Genomic DNA, 21711 nt, shown 5'->3' on the forward strand with positions numbered 1-21711 from the left:
CAACTAAGCTACATTCCCTCACCCCAACTCTATCTCTAGCTCTTCATTCAGTTTCGAAAGAAGTCAACCCGTGGAGACTGGAGACATGGTTTAGTAGGTAAGAGAGTTTGTTGTGCTAGCATGAGGACCCGAGATCAAATCTCCAGAGTCCATGTAAATAGCTGTGCATGGCTGTGCATGCATATAAAAATTCCAATGTGGGGAGTAGTAGCAGAGACAAGCAGATCCTACTTGTTTATTGGCTGGCTGGCCAACAAGCATCCGGGTTAATAAAAGACCCTGTCTTAAAGGAATAAGGTAGAGAGATGTTGGCAGAGGTCGCTTGTTTGTTTCTGGCTTCCCAGGCCTGAAATAATCACTCAGAAACTATTAATTAAATCACTGCTTGGCCTATTTGCTTACAAATATTTCTAGATAACACTTACATTTTGAATTAACCCATTTCTATTCATCTGCCTATTGCCATGTTGCTGTGGCTTACTGGCAAGGTTCCGGCATGTCTGTCCCCATGATAGCTACATGGCTTCTCCCTGATTCCACCTACTCTCTCTTTAAATCTCTTTTAGCCTGGCTATATTCTGCTAAGGCATTGACTGAAAGCAGCTTCTTTTTCATTAACCAATAAAAGCAACACATATACAGAAGGGCTTCCCACACTAGAGAGTGATAAAGGAAGACATTCAAATGTTCTTCTATGGCCTCTGGTTGCATGTGCCTAGGAACACACACCCACTTGCATGCATACACACAGGAGGAGGAGGAGGAAGAGAAGAAGAAGAAAGGGTCAGAAGAGGAAAAGACAAATAGGAGGAAAAGGAGGAGAAGGAGTTGTTATTATTATCTTATATGGGCTCCTATACAGCCCCTCCCATAGAACCTGAGTCTCCAAAGAACCGCATTCTCACAGTCATGGTCTAGGGTCTTGCCCTTCCACGCTAATTTGGGGCTGGCCTTCCAACTTGCTTTAGCCAACAGAGCACAGGAGGAAGAGAGTGCAGGTTCCAGGCCTAGGTTTTGAGGTACCTGGCAGGTCTACTTTTGTACACTCTCAGTCACTATGTAAGAAGTTCAGCTGCCCAGAGAGGCCACATGGAGTCAAGAGGCCCCGGGACTCCATGCAGAAAATGCCCAGCCTTTCTGTGGCCCCAGGTGTCTTCATATGACTTCTGGTACAGTTGCCATCTAACTACAACCTCATGAGAGACTCCAAGTGAGACCAGCAATATTGCCCAGCTGAGCCCTATTTACAGAACTAAAGGAAATAATGATGGGTTTAAGCCACCGAGATCTAGAGTGTTTGCTATGCTGCAATAAATAACTAAATGACATTCTGTATTTTAATTGCCTATTGGCTTTGTTTGCCCTACTATATAGATTCCTCAGGGCAGGGTTCTGTTTTTATAGTTTTTTTATTCTTGGGAACTTCATACATATGCACAATGAAATATGATTGTGTACACTTCTAGACTCCCCACGTCCCTCTCCAACTTCCTCTGTATCTCTCCAACACATCTTCTCAACCTCAGTCTTCCTTTTCCTTTGATAGTCCACAAGATTAAATCAGTGCTGCCCATGGATGTGGATGTGGGGCCGTCTCTTGGAACATGGGAGACTCACCAGCAGCCAGACCCTCAAAAATCAAATTTTCCTCTCCCAGAAGATATCAGCTCAAACAAGGGGTGGGGACTGGAGAGCCCCTCTCAACTATATCAGAATTTTAGCTGGTTTGATTTTGCGCCAGTAACCACAGTTGCCATGGGTTCACGAGTGGGATATCCTTGTCATGTCCTGAAGACAGTGTGCACAGCACCCTCCCCATCCTCTCTCTCTCTTTCATTCTTTCTGCCTCCTCTTTGGAAATCTTCCCTAAGCCTGGGGGTTGGAAGATGATCATTTCGGGCCAAGCACTGGGTCAACTCCTAAGCACTTGGATCAGTTATCTATCACTGCACTGACTGCTGCCCACTGCAAAATCAAGTGGCTTTGACCCGTTTTGCTGTTTTGAGACAGGATCTCCTAGGCCACCTATAACTCACTATGTAGACTAGGTTGCCTATAGCTCATTATATAGACTAGGCTGCCCTCAAACTCATGACAATGCTCCTACCTCAGCCTCCTGAATGCTGGGATTACAGGCATGAGCCACAATACTGGGCCACATCCATTTTCTTTTTAAGTTGTTAAATACTCTACGCTCTAGCACTGAATAAACTCAAAAACTTGATTAGTATGAATTTAAAATGTCTACAAAAATAAAGGCAACAACAAATGTCTACAACGCTCCCTGTTGTAAGAACAGAAGGGCTTGTATACATATCACAAGGCGTGATTTACTAGGTACCTAGACAATAGGTTCCTAATGAAAACAGCTGGCCTTTGTAAAACAATTGAATCAACTTGACTTTGGGCCATAATCCAAAAACAGACTGTGAGAGCAGCGGAAGAAAATGGCTGATGGCTTCAGGCCTTGGCATTTCTAGTAAAGACAAAAGTCCATGTGATTCCCACAGTGTTCCTGTTGGATTGTTGGATTGTACTGACAACCGAAAGGCTCTGAGGATTCCAGCCACCCCCACACTTCTCACTCCAGCAGCCTCTGATATCCCCAAGATATGGGGGGGAAATGTTCCTTCTTTCCTTCTCCTCCTCCTTCTAAACAATGTCTTACTAGACATCTGATTGTCCCTGAATTCACAATCCACTGGTTTCAATCAACCAAGTGCTGGGATTACTGGTGTATGCCACCACCCCTGGCTATAACGTCATTTTGTGTATGGGGGCAGATACTTTATTTTCTCTTTCAAACCCCTTCAACTAACTTCGAACAGGCCAGGACCTCAATGAAGGCACATGGAATGAACACACTTTTGCTCGAATCATGATAAGGGTCTGGTGCTTCCGGCTGTGTGCAGTTAAGAGGCATCGGGGACACATACTTTGTGGGCTGACAGTGTGTGTTAAGCCCTATGTGGGACACAAAAATGGGAAGATGCCACCCTTGCCCTGAGGGAAAGAACCAGAGAGAGCACACTTACATAGACGAGATAATTAAATAACAGGACAACATATAATTACTGCTAAACTGTGTAGTAAAAATTAAGCACTACAGGGATTGGGGAGAGCAGAGAAGTAAGTGGGGAGGGCTCCACCAGTTGGGGATCTTCACTGTGGCCCTGCAATCAGGCTGAGCCTTGAGGAAGAAAGCCAAGTACAGACAGGCTGAGAGGAAGGGGTGTCCAGAAGTCCCAGGAGGGACAGAGCCAAGTCGGCACACTTGCGGTTTTATGTCAGGCAGCACAGGGACTGCGAAAGGTGACCGTCCCAACTCCCCAAGCAAGAACATTTCTGAACAGTTCCCCACATTCAGGCTCCTGGGCCTTCATGTGGTTTCCTCTGCTTGCAACACCCTTTCCCCTTCTCCACCTGATAAACTTACTTGTGTTTAAAGGGCCCAACTCAAAACACAAACCACGTGGAAGAATCCCTCCGTGATGTACCCCCACTTGCTGCTCATGCTCTATTAAAACACAACTCACAGTTCCCTGCTTACCTCCTCCACTACTATAATTAAGACTAATTTATATTTCTTGGGCCCTTTCTACACACAAGGACCTAGGCTAAACAGTTATGTTGTTTTGAATCTCACAATTACATGAGGTATTATTTTCCCTGTTTTACAAATAACAGGCTTAAGTGTGCTTAAGAACCCTGCAAAGGAGTGGTAGCAGTGCAGGCCTTTAATCCCAGAGGAGGCCAGCCTGGTCTACAGAGCAAGTTCCAGGACAGCTAGGGCTACACAGAGAGATGCTGTCTCAAAAATTCAGTAATGATAATAATAATGTCAATAATAATAAAATAGCAAATATTAAGTTTTTTACAGAGAATTCTAGGACAGCCAGGGCTACACAGAGAAACCCTATCTTGAAAAACCAAAAACCAGGGGCTGGAGAGATGGTTCAGCGGTTAAGAGCATTGCCTGCTCTTCCAAAGGTCCTGAGTTCAATTCCCAGCAACCACATGGTGGCTCACAACCATCTGTAATGCGGTCTGGTGCCCTCTTCTGGCCTGCAGGCATATACACAGACAGAACATTGTATTTATAATAAATAAATAAATATAAAAAAAGAAAAAGAAAAAACAAAAACCAAACAAAACAAAACCAAAATAAAACAAATAAAAGCCCTGCAAAGATAACCAAGCTAGGAAATGAGAAAGCTGGCATTCACAGGGGGGCTATTTGTGGGTCTGGAGCCCGTTGGCTATTTGTCAGTGCTAGAGACTGAACCTGGCTTGTGCCTCTGACACTGAGCCATGATTTCAGTCCTACAGACTCTGTCCTTTCTCTTTTTGAGGCAAGATCTCACCACGTAGCCCAGAATGGTCCCAACTCATCTTGAATCTGTGATCCTCCCATTCAGCCTCCCCAGGACTAGAATTACAGGCACATGTTCTCGGGCCTATGTCAGAGTCTGTGAAGTGAAGCATGCCCCGGCAATGCTGACACACGCATGGGCAGCCCGTTTATATTGGGTTCTGTGTTCTGAGTTGACGAGGACAACTGACCAGGTCTCTTCCTCAAGGAACAGGTTCCCCCGAGATATGAACTCGGATCACTGGATTCAGAGTCCAGAGCTATACCCAGTACACCACGGGAGCTGGTGTTATCTCAGAGTCTATGCCTATTCATTCATTCATTTTTGGAAGACAGTGTCTCATGTAGCCCAGGCTGGCCTAGACCTAGGTAGCTGAGGATGTCCTTGAACTACTGATCCTCCTGCCTCCGGTTCACCAGACCCACTGCAGTCTACTCTTCATGTACTAGAGCCCTGTATTTTTGGAGGCCACACATGCTCTTCGTCAGTCTGTCTTCTCAGATCCTAGAACGGTGGCTGACATATGGCTCGAGATTGTCTGACAGAGAAACACAACTTTCACACCACATGCCGGGGTCTAACCGTAGGTACACCCCGTACTCTCATCCCAGACACTTCCACCCACCTAGAAGTCACATATTTGGGGGAAGCAGGAAGTCTGAACACCTTCCCCCCACCCCATATAGGACTCTTCACAGTAGTGAAAGTGGGGGGACCAGTTTACAAAAGCTAACACTGGCTGAACCTGAACCGGAGGGCTCTGACTGAACACCGTCTGTGAATCCTTCAGTATTCTAAACGAGCAGCCACTCAAAAGCCTCAGCCTGTGGCATCAGGAAAGGGCAGTCATGACTGCTCCAGCTGGCCCTATCCTTGCGCAGGGGCCCAGACAAGAGAGTATCTGTGAGGGGACAGGGAAACAGCATTACACTGTGACCTTCAGCAGCCTGAGTTCTCCTAATATTTTAGGGACTTTGACTCAGGCCAAACCACAATTCCTAGCTGAGAGGATGAAAACAATTTCAGGAGTAGCCACTCTGATGAAGAAGAGCTGGAGATTTTATTAACGATAACTTTAACATGGGTATAAGCATGGGCTTAGGAAGCGCACAGGGAAACAAAGTAAGGCAATACCAATGTGCAAGTCTATACTCAAGAGGGAGTCGCAATTGTTATCGTCTTAGCCATACATAAAAGATTGCTAAGAACCACCCCCACTTCTCTCTTGGGTTAAGTGAATTTATAGGGTGATTCCTTGGATGGAATTATAATCTGATAAAGTGAAATCAGATGCCCCTAGGGTTGCGCAAGGGGTGTAGTACATGTCGTTTGCCTGTAAATCGAGTTTCTGGTGAGATTACTAGAGGAACAATTGCTTTAGGCTGAGAAGGGGGGAAAAAGGCCTTTAGCAACTGATAACTGGGCTGTGCAGGAATTCTTGCCCGGACGCTGGCAAGGATTTTCTTTGCTTTTCGATTCTGACTCAGAAAGTGCCCAGGCTAAACGTAAAGAGACAAAACCGGGCTAGAACCTGGGAACAAAACCTGCCCTGGGTACTTTGGTCCACCAACCAGCCGCCATACGGATCCACGCACCTCCGCGGCTTGTGCGATTGGTGACAGAGGACACCTCGGCTCTGGCCCCGCATCACGTCCTTGTTACTCTCATCTCGCCAAGCCCGCCCCAGCCACCACTTCCTCCCGAGAGCACCAGCCTTCCGGTAGGGCTCCATGCTGATTGGCCGGCCGGGAAGTCGGCCGCTGGGGACTGCGCAGCGGCCGCTCCTGTCCCTGTCCGGTCCTTCGGCCTTGATCTCTCGGCTGTGAGCGCATTATGGTGCTGGCCGCGACATGTGGCGCCTGACAGGTCTCCTGAGGCGAGGTAAGGGTCATCTGCAAGGGGAGTTTCTACAAGCCATGGCCTCAGAACTGCAGTGCTCCGCGGGAAGACAGCCGTAGCGCCAGTAGGTGGGGTTAGATGCTGGGAAGGCGGAGCATAGGCTCTAGTCGAGGAGTCTGGAGCCCTTGGAATTTGAGACGTGGTTGGGCAAAGTAGGGAAGAAGGTGGAGCTTACATCCAAGGCGGAGGGATATAGAGTTCTAGAAAGGGAGGAGCCTATAAAAGAAAGCCAATGAAAAGAGGAGGGATTTAGAGACATGCTCAGCTTAGTGAGAATGTGTGTCTATAGATTTATGGTTCTAGAACAGAAGTTGCCACTCATAGGCAACTCTGTGAGAATTTTTTGAGAATAGACTTACGCCATTCTGAGGGGTCTTGCTTTATGGGGTGGTGGAACCTTGGGATCCTTACTAGACTATGGATTTCTATCTGTACCTTTGTCTAAGAAACTCTGCAAGAGCTGGGGGCTTAGGCTCAATGGTAGAGGGCCTGCCTAGAATGCTGCAGGTCCTGAGTTCCATTCCCAGCACCAGAAAAACAAAACCAAACAAAAACACGGCGCAGACAGACGTCCGTGATTCCTGGGTTCCTGGGGTAATGCTCCCTCACAGACTAGAAGGAAGATTGTTGAGGCAATTTTTATTTCAGCCCATCCCTGTTGGTGTGACTGATCCTTTTTGCTTCCACAGCTTTTCCCCGCGTGCTGAGACCTGGCTTCCGAGGGGTAACACCCAGGCCCACCGGTTCAGATGGGTCTCAGACATCCTCCACTACCCCACTGCTCCCTAGGCCCAGCATTGTTAGGTGAGAGTCTGACATTCTGTCACATATGGCCTCCTGCTCCCATTTTGTACAGAACTTAGTAGCCTCTAATTGTACCGTTTAGGTCAGGCTCCTGTGGTCCAAGGAGGAACAGAGACCCCAAGAGCTATGGGTGGAGAGATGCCTTCCGCTGGATGTCTGCTTCTGCTCATGTCTCCCCAAACACTCTGCGGGATGCCATCTCATGGGTAAGGCTTCCTCGGCCCTGTCCTGTACCTTCAGCACAGGCGAGAATGATCTTGCATGGGAGAACATCCTAGCGTAGAAACAAGGGCAAGATCGTATCTGCATGGTGAGTTCTGCAACCGTGAGCGTGGTTCCTGGAAACCTTGCCGTCCCTCTAGCCTCTGCATTTATTCTTCTCCATTCGGTAGGCATTTAACACTTTTGAGCTAAGCACTAAGAACAGAGCAGAGAACAAGGAAGACATAATTCTTGCCTTCATGGATAATAAGTAGCTGATAGATAGCATGACTCACCAACAGGAACTGTTAATGCCCACATCATCTTGTTTAATATTTACAAAAATCCTGCAAGGGAAATTTAACCTTCATCTCATACACAAGGACACTCAGGCTTTAGAATATCAGTAGTATATCTAAAGTCACGTGGCTAAGTAGAAGAATCGGGTTTTGCTTTCCTGACATTCAAGCTGCACCGCATGGTTGCTTCACCTGGTGTATCTTGTAGAATCGCCTAATGCAGAGCCTCATGCATAATATTTGCTCGGTAAATATTTGTTGAACTGATCTCTAAGGTCAGGGATGCATCACAAACATTAGGTCTCCTAGGGCAGACTCTTGGCCCACAGGCAGTGTTCCATGTAGAGATTCTAGCTATCCACTATTCTGAATGAAATGGACACGCGCGTATATCACTCTCAGATCTGCCACATCCCAGTCTGGTACTTCGTGCTTTGTACTGTAGGCCAGTGACTCGACACCTCTGAGCCTTGCTTTTGTTGTTTCGTTTGTTTGTTTTTCGAGGTAGTGTTTCTCTGTGTAGCCCTGGCTTTCTTGGAACTTGCTCTGTAGACCAGGCTGGTCTCGAACTCACAGAGATCCATCTGCCTGTGCCTCCTGAGTACTGGGATCAAAGGCGCGCACCACCCCCACCCAGCCACTTTTTTTTTTTTAATAGACCGTTAATTTGGTGTCATCAGAGCTGAACATGGGATATCTCCATGACACAGACATGGCTATCTGGGTTTCTATGAACTGGAGGCAGATTATACCATAGAGTAGGCAATATTTTTCCATTTTTGTCAGAGAACTGAGCCCTAGGTTGGTATCACATCAATTCCTTCAGGGAACCGCACCCAGATTCCAGAGGTCCTGTTATCTCTAGGTTCTGTCACCACTGCCCACGTGGAGGGGTCTGCATGCAGACTCCTCTCACCAACAGCGCAGACTCACCAACAGCATTGGCCTCATCTTCCTAATGATGGTGCCTTGTCTTTCTTCCTCCCGCCTGCATCCCACTCATCATTCCAGTACTCTTTCCTCTCAGGCTCTTTGCAGCCCCCTGATTGATTTTCTTCTTGGTGTTTCGCACAATTGCTAGGTTATTGTATTTGTTTTTCTGTGTGTTTGGGTTTTGTCTCTTTCAGCAAAAGATACAAATGTCATGAGGGCCCAGACGCTTTCTGTCTTAACTTGCCGTCATGCATAGTTCCTGTTGCAACAGAGAGATACTGGGGTATCATCCAACCCAGGAAGATAGGGGTGAAGGAGCAGCTCCTGGGATAGGAGCTGGCTCAGCTGTTCTGCGACACCTTTTCAAGCTTCCACTTGTATCTGTGTGCTCTTGTGGCTGGGTTGGGAACTCTTTTTTTTTTTTTTTTCCCCCGCAGCATCTTTTTGCCTGCCTAGACCCTTTTGTTCTGTCCCTCGCTGGCACACGCATTCAGCACGCACTTTTTAGGCACCTGCTCTCACTTCACACTGCCCTGGGCTCCAGGGATACCAGAATGTGCATGGTCCACGGGCCCTGCGTCTCTCATGCTTACAAACTAAAAGGGAGTGACAGACCCTAAGCGAATGATTGAAAAGAACTACAGAGCCGCAAAGGACAGGCTCAAGTGCTGTGAAAGTACATGGCGTGGAGCTGCCCCCGTTAGTCAGGAAAGGCTCCCGGCAGATGATGATTGACAGGTGGGGGCTGTGTTCCTGATGTGCTGCTTTCTTTCCCAGGGCTCTCTGGCCGTGCTGGCCTTGCACCTGGCGAGGCAGATCCACTTCCATGCACCCCTGATAGCAGGACCCCAGCCAGCTGAACGCTGCTCTTGGCACAGTCCCCTCTACCGCTTCCTCTCCTCTTCCTGGTGGCACCCACGCTCCTGTGAGTTCTCCATCCTCAGGGGGCAACTGGGGCAGGTTGGGGAGTTTCTCTGGGCCAGGAAGTATCTCTGGCCACACCTCAGGAAAAGAGCCATCAGCAACTCCTTGCCTTTCCTATCTGGAGCCAGAGGGAGAGGAGTGTGGGGAAGAGGGCAACGCTGGGTGTGGGCCGTGCCTGCCCCTCCGTGCCCCCCCCCCCCCGTGTCCTTCTATCACCTCCCAGAGAGGAAACCCCCACACCTAGGATACGTTAGACCCTGGGTGTGGCTTCCTGCCCAATCCCGACCAGTTCAGCTCAGTCCTGCAGTGACTATCAGTAATTGAAACTATTGAGTGTGTATTTTGGGTTGTATGCAGAAAGCATATAGCCACATGATTGAAGCTCTGGAGTAGGACTTTAAGAATTCTAACTTCCCAACTACTGCTTAGCAACTACTCTTGTGTCCCTGAAGAAATCAGTTTTGGTCTCCCCATGCCTCAGTTTTCTTATCTGTAAAATGGGGTGATAATAAAGGGGATTCCTTGGGAAGACCAAATGAGTTAATAATTGTCAGGGACTTAGCATTGTACCTAGCACATAGTATGCACTCGGTCATCATCGGTTGGAATTTTAGTTCTTGTGTTAGCATTAAGCAGAAAGCTGGGTGCTAGGCTACAGTAGTGAATCAGATAGGCACTCCCGGCCTCTGGGAGGATTCAAGCGATTTGTGCTCAGGGTGGGAGGTCAGCATAAGTATGAATTTCAGTAGAGCAGTGGTTCTCAACCTCCCTAGTGCTACAGCTCCTTAATACAGCGCCGCATGCTGTGGAGACCTCCAACCATAAAATTATTTTTATTGCTACTTTATAACTTAATTTTGCTGCTGTTATGTATCATAATGTAAATATCTGTGTTTGCCAATGGTCTTAAGTGACCCACGGGGTCATGACCCACAGGTTGAGAACCACTGTTTTAGAGGAAGGCCAACCAGAAGGGTGGAAGAGGAACCGTGGGAGGGAGGTGTCTCAGGAGTTTCACAATTCTTCCTCAGGCCTCCCAAGCCTCAGGGAGGACTGACTGGCAAGTGTTCTAAGCTCCCAAAGATCGGACCCCTTTCTTACCTGACCTCCTTGCTGGCTTCTCTTCAGCACTTCGGAGGCACGTTCTTCCCAGGCCTGACCACCCAGCTCCCACATACACTGGCCTCAGGGAACCAAGGCTGGGCCAGAAAGAACCCTCCCCTCAGACCCAGTGCTGCCCTTCAGACAGCTCCCTGAGAACTGGTCTTCTGAATCTCCCTGAAGAAGGTGCAACCTCACCTAATACCTGCAGAGTGGGGAGGGGGTGGATGGACCCAACACCCGCAGGAGGGAGGGGCTGGTGGGCGGACCTTTGTTGCACTGTGCACCCAGATAAAGAGCTATCATCCCTGTGAAGCCTCTTGCTTTCTGGGTGACCGAAAGTTACTGGACATAGGGCAGACTGGAAGAGAAATAAGGGAGAAGTCATACCTTTCTCCTCTCCCTGACACCTTGCAGAGCCCAGTGACTTTGACTTCTTGCATGCCAGCAGGGACTTCACATCCCAAGCAGAGGCAACCGAGGCCTGCCCCCCTGGAGAAACAAATGTATGTTTCAGGTTTGGTACCCTGGATGCCCACTCCTATCTTGGGGCTGGTGGAGAGCCAAGTGAACCATACCTTGATGCTGCCTTCTGTTTCTTCCCCAGGAACAAGACAAGGCCAAGGCTCTTCCCCTAGAGGAGGCTGTGACTTCCATCCAGCAACTCTTTCAGCTCAGTGTTGCCATCGCTTTCAACCTCCTGGGTACCCGATTCCCCTCCTCAAGGCAGGAGAATGAGGAACAGGAAGGGGCATGGGCTGGGTAGAGCACAGCAGAGTAGAGAGTGGTTTAAACAAAAGAGGTTTATCTTCTCTGGGCAGGCAGACCAGACGTGGCATGCTGGTTCAGTGGGGGTCAAGGACCCATCCTAGTTCTCACGTGTTCAGCTCTCATCTTGAGTTTGGTATTAGTCATTCCAGCTCCAACTTTCCTGTACATTCTTGGCCGTTGGGTGGAGAGACGCAGTAAGCTAGAGGACCACTTCTTTCCTTTAAGGGCCGAACCTTGCTCTTTATAGAGGTTCGTAAGCCACAAAGTCGGCGTCTGGCCGTCTGTTATAGAGGAGACTGAGAGATGTAGTCTTCAGCCGAATGGCCATGTGCTTCCTTGAGTAGTCTGTCCTGTGTAGACAGTAGAAAAATTTAGAGGACACCTAGCATTCTCTGCCATGCTTAGAAAAGAGAGGGTCCTGCGGTTTGCAGCAGGCCCCAGTGCATAATGGGAAAGAACCCTTACCAAATCTGGGGACTCCACGTGACTTGGCCATTTGTCCTGGTTCTCTGGTGACTTGGCTCTTCTCTCAAACCATCTAAAGTGGAGCCCTGTATTCCCAGCAGCACCTGTTGGGACCTAGTAGTTGGGAACAGGGAGGAAGAGGCCGGGTCTCATTCAGAGCATATTTATTGATTGTTCACCTTTGCTAGCCTCTGTCCGGGAGATATGGTGGTTCTTACTCTCGTGTTGTTCACGTGTGAATTGAAGGATAGTAGACAGTAACTGGACAGGTACAGTGGCCCATGCCTTTAATTCCAGCACTTGGGAGGTGGAGACAGGCAGATATCTTGAGTTCGTAGCCAGCCTGATCTATAGAGCAAGTTCCAGGACAGCCAGGGCTACACAGAGAAACCCTAACTTGAAAAACAAAAAACAAACAAAAAAGAATTTCAGATGATAAACGTTATGAAGAAATTGAACAAGGGGTTGTTTCACTAACTTGGGCAAGGAACAACTTTTCATGGAGAAAACTGCTGGAAGGGAGATCCTTGAGCTAAGCCTGGCTGACAGAGGCCAGGTTTATTCCCATTTGGAGAAAGAGTTCTCCAGCAGAGAGAGAAACAAGAGTAAGGTGCTGTGACAGCGTTGAGGTTTATTTGTTAAGGGACAAAAGAGAGGTGACTGTGGCTGGAACTTAGCCATCATAGGAAGGAGAGAAGGATGAAGTCAGAAGCAGCCAGGAGCCAGCTCAGGTAAGGTCTTCTGATCCCAGGAAGAGTAGGGATTGCCTACGTGACACAGGAAGGCACTGGAGCAGGAAGAAGGATGGTCATGTGATCTGATTTACTCTTCCAAAGGTCTGTGTGGCTATTTACAGACCAGCATGGATTGAGGGGGGCCGGAAGGGAGACGTGAGACCAGGCAGGAAGACTTGCTGAGAACTAGACAGGACGTGATGAGGGCTTAGCCATGGCTAAGGCAGCAGAGACTAGAGGAGTAGAGGAATCCTGATGAGCAGGTGGTGTCTTCTGCCCCCGTGTCTCCTTCCCAAGGACAGAGGACTCCGTGCACTCCGGACAGTAGATTTTCAGGAGGCAGGGAAGCAAGTGTAACTCTGCTTGCTGAATAGGGTGCAGCTTTTTCCTGGTTGGCTTTTTTTGTGATTTTGAGGGCAAGGCTCTTCTCAGAACCCTCCTGCCCATTCCCCCATTCATGTATTCATTTATTCAGCAAGTGCTGAGCCCTGTGGCAGTGCACAAAGGCAGCACAAGCTATAATCATATTTTGCATTTATGTAGAATTTTCATCCCATGCAAAATTACTTCTCTGTTCTTGTTCTGCCTGCCTCGAGGATTTTACAGTATAATTGAAGAGACGGGGCTTATTCTTTTGTACCAGCTGTGTCCATAGACAAAGGTTTGGTATATTAGGAAAGCGCTAAAAAGGGTTTAAGCCCCGAGTGTGGTCTGAAGGTTCTAGAGGAGAAACAATGGGAGGCCTGGTGATAGGGGCAGAACCCAGGGTCTCAGGCAGGAGCCAGTTTGAGCAAAGATGAAAATTGGCAAAGTTGAGTCCTGCCTGTACATTTTCTGTTTCCTTAATGTCTGGGCAAAGCAAAGGGCTCTGACTTTGGAGATGGGTGTCAGCCAGGTATTGGCTGTCTTCTGCTGAGGCTCTTCCTTGCCCTATAAGGCTAGCTGAGCAAGATCACCTGTGCGATGCAGGTGTGCAATGGAAACCCTCTTCTAGCTGACATAAGCCAAGAATCTCGGGGATCTCTTGGCCTGTCGAGCGTCAGGGGGAATGGGAGTCAAGGCACCTCCAGAGAACCCAGGGGCCAGCACTGATAGTGTCTCAAGGTTGCTGCTGTCAGAATACTTAAGAGTTCTTTTCTCTCATGAGAATCTTCTCCGCCTGATTAAGATTCACACTCCTGACAAAGTCACATTGGTGGGGAAGAGCACAGGCATATGATTGACAGCCCAGGGGAGGGGTTGTTCCCGAAGGGCAACCAGGGCTATGACCAGATAAGCAAGCACAGCCACCCATCCCTGGCACCAGCCTCCAGCCCCCACCCCCATGTCTCTGGCACCAGTGAGCCAGCTGGAGAAGTAAGTGCTGCACAGCTGTATCCCGCACAAGAAGAAAAGAGGGATTCTGGGAGGAGATGAGCAACCCGAGTGTCTGGTCAAGGATGCGGAAGGTCACGGTGGGAACTGTGTGTGTGCTTCGTTTCCTACAGGGACAGAGAACATGAAGGCAGGGCACCACACAGAGGGCTTCTCCTACTTCCAGAGAGCCGCAGACCGTGGCTACAGCAAAGCACAGTACAACGTGGGCTTGTGTCTGGAGCATGGCAGAGGCACCCCTAGGGACCTCGGCAAGGTACTGTCCCATCCCAGACCCAGTGAGCTCAAAAAATGAGTAGTAAACAGCAGGGGCTGATAGTTCAAAGTAAGCCCTCCTAAATTATAGACGTGTACTCCAAACTCGGGAGGGCAGGCATTTTGCAACTGTACTCTCAGAGCCTAGATTGTACCTAGATAAATAGGTTAATTTTAAGATAGAAGGGTAGGTATGCAAGGGTGTCATATGTAGAATATTTTGTTGAGCTGTATGTGAAAGGAAAGGGGATAATCAACTTGATGTTCTTGTGTCTACAGGACCTTAACAGTGATATATCAGATCTGTATCAACAGGGAAAGACATTCATGGTATACTGCTATGTCTCTCTCTCCATATAAGTGTATATTCATATAAAATGTATAGTTCCGGAGAGATGTCTCAGTGGTTAAGCGGACTGGCTGCTCTTTCAGAAGACCCAGGTTCAATTCCCAATACCCACATGGTGGCTCACAACCACCTGTAACTCTAGTTCTGGGGAATCTGACATTCTCTTTGGCCTCCACAGGCACTACACATGTGTGGTGCACACACATACATGCAAGCAAAACACCTATGCACACAAAAACATATATATAGTATACACATGTACACAAGCTTACATGTATAAATGTACACACAGTATATGCAGTGTGTATAACATATCCATGGGGAAGACTTGGAAGCCTATACACTAAAATTTTAATAAAGAATGATCTTAATTGAGCAGGGTAACACACACTATAATTCCATCACTGAGGCAGGAGGATTTCTCTACTTTTGAGGCCAATGTGGGCTCTATGGGTAGTAACAGGCTGCAGGAACTCTATCTCAGACTCCCTCTCAAAAAGACAATTGGTCAAAAACACCAACAAAAACTGATGCTCCTTATGAGGCAGGATATCTTGGGCTTTTATGTTTGTGCTCTGGGTTTCTGTTTTTAATTTTGACTTAATAGCATTTACCATTCTAACCTGTAATGATTATGTATTTATTTGAATGGCTCTTAAGATTTCATTCAAAGAAAGAGGCCATTACCTACAGACTGGTTATTTCTCCGGTTGCCCCAGGCTGTCCTCTTTTACCACCTGGCTGCCATCCAGGGCCACAGCCTTGCTCAGTACCGCTATGCCCGGTGCCTGTTGCAAAGTTCAGCCTCTTTGTCAGACCCTGAGCGGCAGAGGGCAGTGTCTATGCTGAAGCAAGCTGCAGACTCTGGCTTGCGAGAGGTGAGTACCATCCATGGGATCTGTCTAAGTGAGGTGTGTAGAGCCTGAAAGTGACTAACACGCCCTTTTCCTCCTTCCCTTTCAGGCCCAAGCTTTCCTTGGGGTGCTCTTTACGAAGGAGCCGCACCTGGATGAGCAGAGAGCCGTGAAATACCTTTGGCTCGCAGCTAGCAATGGGGTACGTGTGCGATCTCTGGTCCATACATGTTGGGGATCAAGTCTGATAAGAAAAGGAATTTGGGAACTGGTTCTGAGCTCTGGGCTTATCATACGTTTTCCAGGAGCCTTCGGCTAGCCACACCCTGGCTCCCACTGACCCACTGTGTGACCTGGACAGGGCCACTGGGGTGCTGAGTTTGAAGGTGGGGACACTGCTCAGCCGAGGTGGAAACACTTGCTCTCAGACATTGTGAATTGTGGCACAGCCGAGCTCCTCCCCTCCAGCTACCCAGCCTGTCGCTACTCACTACATATCGAGCTATTGCTTCTTGATTCGGACTTTTAAACCAGCCTAATAATGCCCACTCTGTCTGCCGCTTCACAGGGTTGTTAGGAGTATCCAACCAAAGTGACAGGCGTGCAAGCTCTCTGTGAGCTGTACCCATGATGCGTCCTTGTGGTGGCCTCGGGAAGTCAGACATATATGAGAGGGGGGATACTTGGTTGTCCGACCTGGGTGTTGGCATTCAAGCGGCATAGCCCAGTTTGTTCCACAGGGAATTGGTTCCATGGGATGTTGATGAGGAATGCCAAGGGAATGGGCACTTGGATCTCAGGAGCACTAAGTGAAAATAGTTGTTTTGTGAGTAGACAGTCTCTGAGCTCTTTATCACTGTGAAATGCCAAGCTGATCTGTGGCTTGCTGGATCCCTGTTGTACCTGGAAGGGTCAGAAGTCCTGGATTGGAGCAGGCGGTGTGTACAGTGTCATTTCCCTGCCTAGGACACTCCTGCTTCTCTTTGATCTCTGACCAGCAGGCTGATAACACTGTTGCATCAGAATACTTAACCCTGGCCACTCTGTGCTACACACAGTACCTGGAGTCTGACAAAGGAGGACAGCTAGCATCAGCCAGCAATTGTACTGTAACTCTTCTTCCTCGGAGGAGTGGGCCTGCTGTCCATATGCCGGGTACACCCTGGGCCTTCTGACCTGCTAGGGTTAGACCAACATGCTGAAAGAAGGGATGCACAAAGGGATATGTGTCCCCCACTGTGGAGCACTGTGTTGGGACACAGCCCTTCCACTCTTCAACCTTTCAGAAACTGGGTTGGTCACTTGGGGGCTTATTCTGCGTGGTGTTGCAGAGGTAGGTGTCATGGTTTAGATGCAGCAGTGGGCCACAAGGAGAAGCTGGGTTCCACCACCCAAGGCCTCTGTGGGTCCCAGGCGGGTGGGAGGTGGTGGGTGAGAGACCTTGGCGGGTTTGCAGGGCAGATGAGGTGGATAGATGCCATACAGAGAAAGTGGGTATAGTTTATTAGTTTATTTAGTGGGTTGTGGAAGGGAAGGGGTGAGAGAGAGAGAGTGAGAGCTGGTGCATGCTGATAGGATTTACTGAAGGAGAAGAGGCCTCAGCCACCTCTTCCGAAGAGAGCCAGGGCAGAGAAACCCAGGCTAGAAGCAGAAGGAAGATCTGCTTGCCTCAGGGGAAGGGAAGGAGTAGGCGGGGCTTGTCTCTTAAAGAGACAGGACAGACCATTACAGTAGGGTTTAGGTCTTACCTATGGCTGTTGCTATGTTCTGCCCTAGCCTGCAACTCTCAGATCTACTGTATTTCTTACCGACTTTGGCCTTTATGTCACCTAAGTAGGAACAGAGTATGTAGCAGAAACTTGTGGTACACATGGGACCATGGTTGAGAGTGTAGAATTTTTTTTTTTTAACTGAGGGGTTAAATATGCTAAGAGCTCTCTAGTAAGGGAGGAGAACTCAGTGGTGTGAGAAGCTAGAGGGGCCTGTCATGCTAGTTGCACTGACCTGAGCACTTTCCATACAGCGAAGCCTAAGTAGGTAGTGCTTCTGTTACCCCTGCCCCGTAGCCGAGGAAACTGGGGTACCTAGGTTGGAATCCAGGAAGGCTAGCCATGCACGCCAGGCTCCTGATGCCTACTTGTCTCACAAAGGAGTGTCATGTCAGTGAGGAGGCAGAGCCCAGGGCAAGGCAAGGGGCAGAGAATGAGGAAGACATGGCTTGTGCTATGGTTTCTATTCTGCAGTCCTCTCAGGGAGTCAGGAAGGTGGACCTGGCTTTGGGAAATCTCTCTGTGCACTGGCCTGTCAGAAGGCCAAGGCTTGCCTCCTGGCGTCCTTCCCATCTAGGGCCGAGTCCTTCTGCATTCTTTTCTCAGCCAGTCTCAGCAAGAGAAGCCTTCACACTGGTGGGGACCTAACTCCTTAGGCAAGCACTGGGCCTCTAGTATTTCATGGTTGAGGAGCTTGAAATGTGGCAGGCTGATGGATGAAGGCTCAGCATCCCTGCCTGACTCCACCTCACTCCTGCTAGGCATTCCTGTTCTTCAGTTTGTCTGTCTTCTCCTTTAGGACTCCCAGAGCAGGTTCCACCTGGGAGTCTGTTACGAGAGGGGCCTTGGTGTTCAGAGGAATCTGGTCGAGGCTGTGAAGTGTTACCAGCAGTCAGCAGCTGTGGGGAATGAACCCGCCCAGGAGAGGCTTCGGACCCTCTTCAACATAAAAGCAGCAGGTAATGCAAGCCAAGGCCTGGTTCCTTCCAAGCTGAGTGCCCGGTGACAACAAAGGATGGTGGCCCCAGTGGTAGCTAGCAGCCTGACTTTCAGAGTGAGGTAAACTTGTGTTTTGACCTGTGCTGTCACTGAACTGGGACTCTATGTCTTTCCACCTTGATTTCTTCTCTGACAATCAGAGACACAGTAGAATTGAGCACTTAGCTTGTTATAAGCACTACATTTTAGTAAAATAATAGGCTAGCACAGCCGGTCCTGGTGGTGCATGCTGGGAATCACAGCATCTGGGATGATGATGCATACATTCCCAGGCTGGCTTGGGTACCAAAGCAAGACACTGCCTTTAAAATTAAAGCACAAAGCCGGGCGGTGGTGGTGCATGCCTTTAATCCCAGCACTCGGGAGGCAGAGGCAGGCTGATTTCTGTGAGTTCGAGACCAGCCTGGTCTACAAGAGCTAGTTCCAGGACAGGCTCTAGAAACTACAGGGAAACCCTGTCTCGAAAAACAAAAAAAAAAAAATAAATAAATAAAATAAAATAAAATAAAAAAATAAAAAAAAATTAAAAAAAAAATAAAAATAAATAAAGCACAGTAAGTATTCAATAAACGAGTAAATGTTGGTTCCTGTCATGATTTTTTGGGGAGAGCCAATGTCTTGAGGCTGACTGAAATACCTTTCTAGGGCTATGAGAGCCCCACAGAGTCACTGGGGCTGAGCCCCATTAGCAATGCCAGAGGAGCCAGGTCCTTTAAGAAATCCCTGCCCTGCCAAGGCGTGGTGCACGGCTTCAATACCAACACTTGAGGCAGAGGTAGAGGCAGGTGGATCTCTGAGATTGAGACCAGTATAGCCTACATAGAGAGTTCTAGGACTGTGTAGGGAGACCCCATCTTAAACAAAGATCCTGCTAAACTGCAGGAATAAGCATTGCTGTCTTCTCTTTGTAGCCCCAGGGCCCAGCAACCTGGCCATGACAGGACTGAAGTCTTTCTCCAGTCCCTCCCTCCGTAGCCTGAACACCCTGTTGGCAGGTGCCTCGGGCCTCCCTCATGCCTCAAGCACTGGCAACCTCGGCCTCCTCTGCAGAAGTGGCCATCTTGGAGCCAGCCAAGGAGCCCCCAGCAGGGCTAAATCATCCTTGGAAAGAAGTCTCGTGAGACTGGGTTTTGGCTAAGGTGAGATAAAATACAGCCCTGGCTAGGAAGGGGTGGACTGGAGGTTGGGTGGCAGCAGAAACTGAGTGTTAGTACCCTTCCTAGAGTAGCAATTCCAGTTCGTGCTCAGGTGCCACCTATTTGAAGTGCATGGCTAATCAGTGACTTCGTCCTTTTTTCCACTTGGTAGCCTTCCAAGTAGCACCAAAAATATTCATTCAGTGACTCCATTTGCCACCTTTGCTTTTGTTTGTTTTGTTTTGTTTTTTAAAGGTAATCCTTGATTCAAGTGTTTTTGTTTTTGTTTTGTTTTACTATTTATTTATTAAGCATAAGATGTTGTATGCACATATGCCTGCAGGCCAGAAGGGGGCACCAGATCTCATTACAGATGGTTGTGAGCCACCATGTAGTTGCTGGGAATTGAACTCAGGTCCTCTGGAAGAGCAGCCAGTGCCCTTAACCGCTGAGCCATCTCTCCAGCCCTTTGCTTTTGTTTTTGAGCAAATAACTAACCTCTGTTCCTGTGCCTTCGTTTCCCTACTCTTAGACCATATCATAGTTTCCAACAATCCTTGATGTGTGCATGCCCCTGGTAGCTGACAAGATTTTACATGGCATGTAAATTAAGTTGCTTTACTTCAGTGATATGTTAATAGATAATGCCAAATATAATGGACAGATTGGCCTACAATTCTTTTGCACTTGTATATAGAGCTAAAGGGTAGTGACTTAAAGCATCCTGTCCAGTGGAGCGCAGATTCCAAAGGTGACGGAAGTATCGGGGTGTCCTCAAAGGTGACGGAAGTATCGGGGTGTTTTCAAAGGTGACAGAAGTATCGGGGTGTCCTCATGAGTGGCTGAAGCTGGGGATCCTGCGTGTCACCGACATTCTTGCCTTGTTCACCCCTGATGGACTCACGATCGTTTTCATCTTTGGTGTGGAAGGGAGAGGTTGCCTGAATGCTTACATGTGTCTGTTTGGATTTTCTTCAGACCTCCCTGCCTGAGAGCTCTCAGAGATATCACAACTTGAATCCCAAAGAAGAGGCCAGTGAGCTCCTCACCTTCCCGGGAGCCTCCAGCACTTCCCCGCACCAGAAAGAAGAGGAAGGCCTGTGAAGTCCTAGGTTCTGGCTCCACCACTGACCTAGCTGTGCCACCTGGAAGCAGTGACCGATTTTCCAACATTATTTTCTCAATTCTAGACCAAGGACAGTAGCATGAGCCCTCTTGCCTTAAAAGACTGAGGTGCAGCCATTTTTCTACATAAAGGACCTTAGTCCTTGCTTAGGGTTCCAAAGGCAGAGTGATGCCCACAGTTCTATTTAGAGTCACCAGGCCACCAGGCATGGTGCGAGTGTCTAGGGGGATCTCAGTGAGTTCAAGGCCAGCCTGTTCTACAAAGCGAGTTCTAGGATGGCCAGGGCTACATAGGGAAACCCTGTCTCAAAAAAACAAAACAGAGGTCTGGATGAGGATCAAAGCTGACATCATGGCTCCAGCCCAGACTTCTGGTCTACCAGTTCACGCTATAGTGTTATTTGCAAACATTATCATCACCCGGCAGGTGTGGGGGTATCAGTAGAGATTAGGCACCTGGAGTCTTGGAGTCAGAGAACTGAGAGTGTGAGTCCTTTTTGGAAAAGGTCGGGTAGGATTATGCAAGTGTTTAATAAAACAGATGGTAGGTTATCTCCTCTCTCTTGCCCTTGAGTGTATGGGGGAGAGCCAGGGAGATGGGCAGGGGGAGCTGAAAGCTGAGGCTCCATCCTCGTCTCTAAACTCTCCATTAACCAATTTAAAGGGACTTAAAAGCTCTCCAAGAGAGAGACTTAGAAAAAAAAATGACTTCTGAGTCAACGCTAATGACTCCAATTACTGAATTTGTGAATAGCTGTTCCCTGGCTTCTGGAAATTAGCCCAAGTTCAATAGCAGAAACGTGGCTGTGGGTAGGGGGTGGGAGGAACTGAGGACCAGCACGTCCCCCCACCCCGAGACTATTTCCTTGTCCAGCCAGCATGATCAGTTCAAAGATGGGAGGGTTTGGGTGGGGGGTAGCTGTGCACGCTTTCTTCAGCTGCCCACCCCTCCCTCTCCTAACTCCTGTGTGGTCTTAGCTAAGCTGTTCTAGCACCTTCCTGAAGCCCCAGTGCCTCCCCTGCTCTCTGCTTCCTTCCCAGATTTGCCATGTACACCATCCTGACCCCTGTTGGACACCTTGTATGATGCCTCCCACAGACATAGGCACCTGGTCATGTTCCGGCACTTAGAACAGTGTCCCAAGCAAGGGGAAGGCTCCATGTTCAGATTTTGAAGCCCTGCAGTACACTAACCACTGTGGCAAAAATAAATAAGAAAGGTTTCTGTGGTCGACTAAGTTTGAGGAGCGCTGCCCTTGACGGCCCCTTTTTATGAATTCACAACACATCCAGAAATGTGAGTTCCAGGAAGCCCTGCACTAAGACAGAAGCAACAGAGCCTTCCT

At 48.6% G+C, this 21711-nt stretch overlaps 1 protein-coding gene across 2 annotated transcripts; it reads left to right on the forward strand.

The window, feature by feature from the left end:
* Positions 1-6096: 6096 nt before the first annotated feature.
* Positions 6097-20917, forward strand: Dele1 (DAP3 binding cell death enhancer 1). 2 transcript variants are annotated; one of them, XM_038329989.2, is made up of 13 exons: positions 6097-6254; positions 6962-7076; positions 7159-7282; positions 9287-9434; positions 10562-10720; positions 10952-11040; positions 11142-11238; positions 13992-14134; positions 15202-15360; positions 15446-15538; positions 17905-18064; positions 19016-19243; positions 20219-20917. In XM_038329989.2, exons 1-12 carry the CDS (start codon positions 6224-6226, stop codon positions 19240-19242), a joined length of 1545 nt encoding a protein of 514 aa, XP_038185917.1. In that variant the 5' UTR covers positions 6097-6223; the 3' UTR covers position 19243; positions 20219-20917. The 2 variants fall into 2 exon arrangements, with proteins under 2 accessions (XP_038185917.1, XP_038185918.1); XM_038329990.2 differs by lacking the exon at positions 6097-6254 and adding an exon at positions 6538-6866.
* The last annotated feature ends 794 nt before the right edge of the window (positions 20918-21711 follow it).

This window comes from Arvicola amphibius, chromosome 5 (genome assembly GCF_903992535.2).
Source record: "Arvicola amphibius chromosome 5, mArvAmp1.2, whole genome shotgun sequence".
Taxonomy (NCBI): Eukaryota; Metazoa; Chordata; class Mammalia; order Rodentia; family Cricetidae; genus Arvicola; species Arvicola amphibius.

What these genes read in the sequence shown, in the direction of transcription:
- Dele1 (XM_038329989.2), top strand. Translation starts at nt 6,224, where the DNA reads ATGTGGCGCCTGACAGGTCTCCTGAGGCGAG. An exon ending in TGCGGGATGCCATCTCATGG is followed by an intron (nt 7,283 to 9,286) that starts GTAAGGCTTCCT and finishes TTTCTTTCCCAG; the next exon opens with GGCTCTCTGGCCGTGCTGGC. An exon ending in GCCCCCCTGGAGAAACAAAT is followed by an intron (nt 11,041 to 11,141) that starts GTATGTTTCAGG and finishes TTTCTTCCCCAG; the next exon opens with GAACAAGACAAGGCCAAGGC.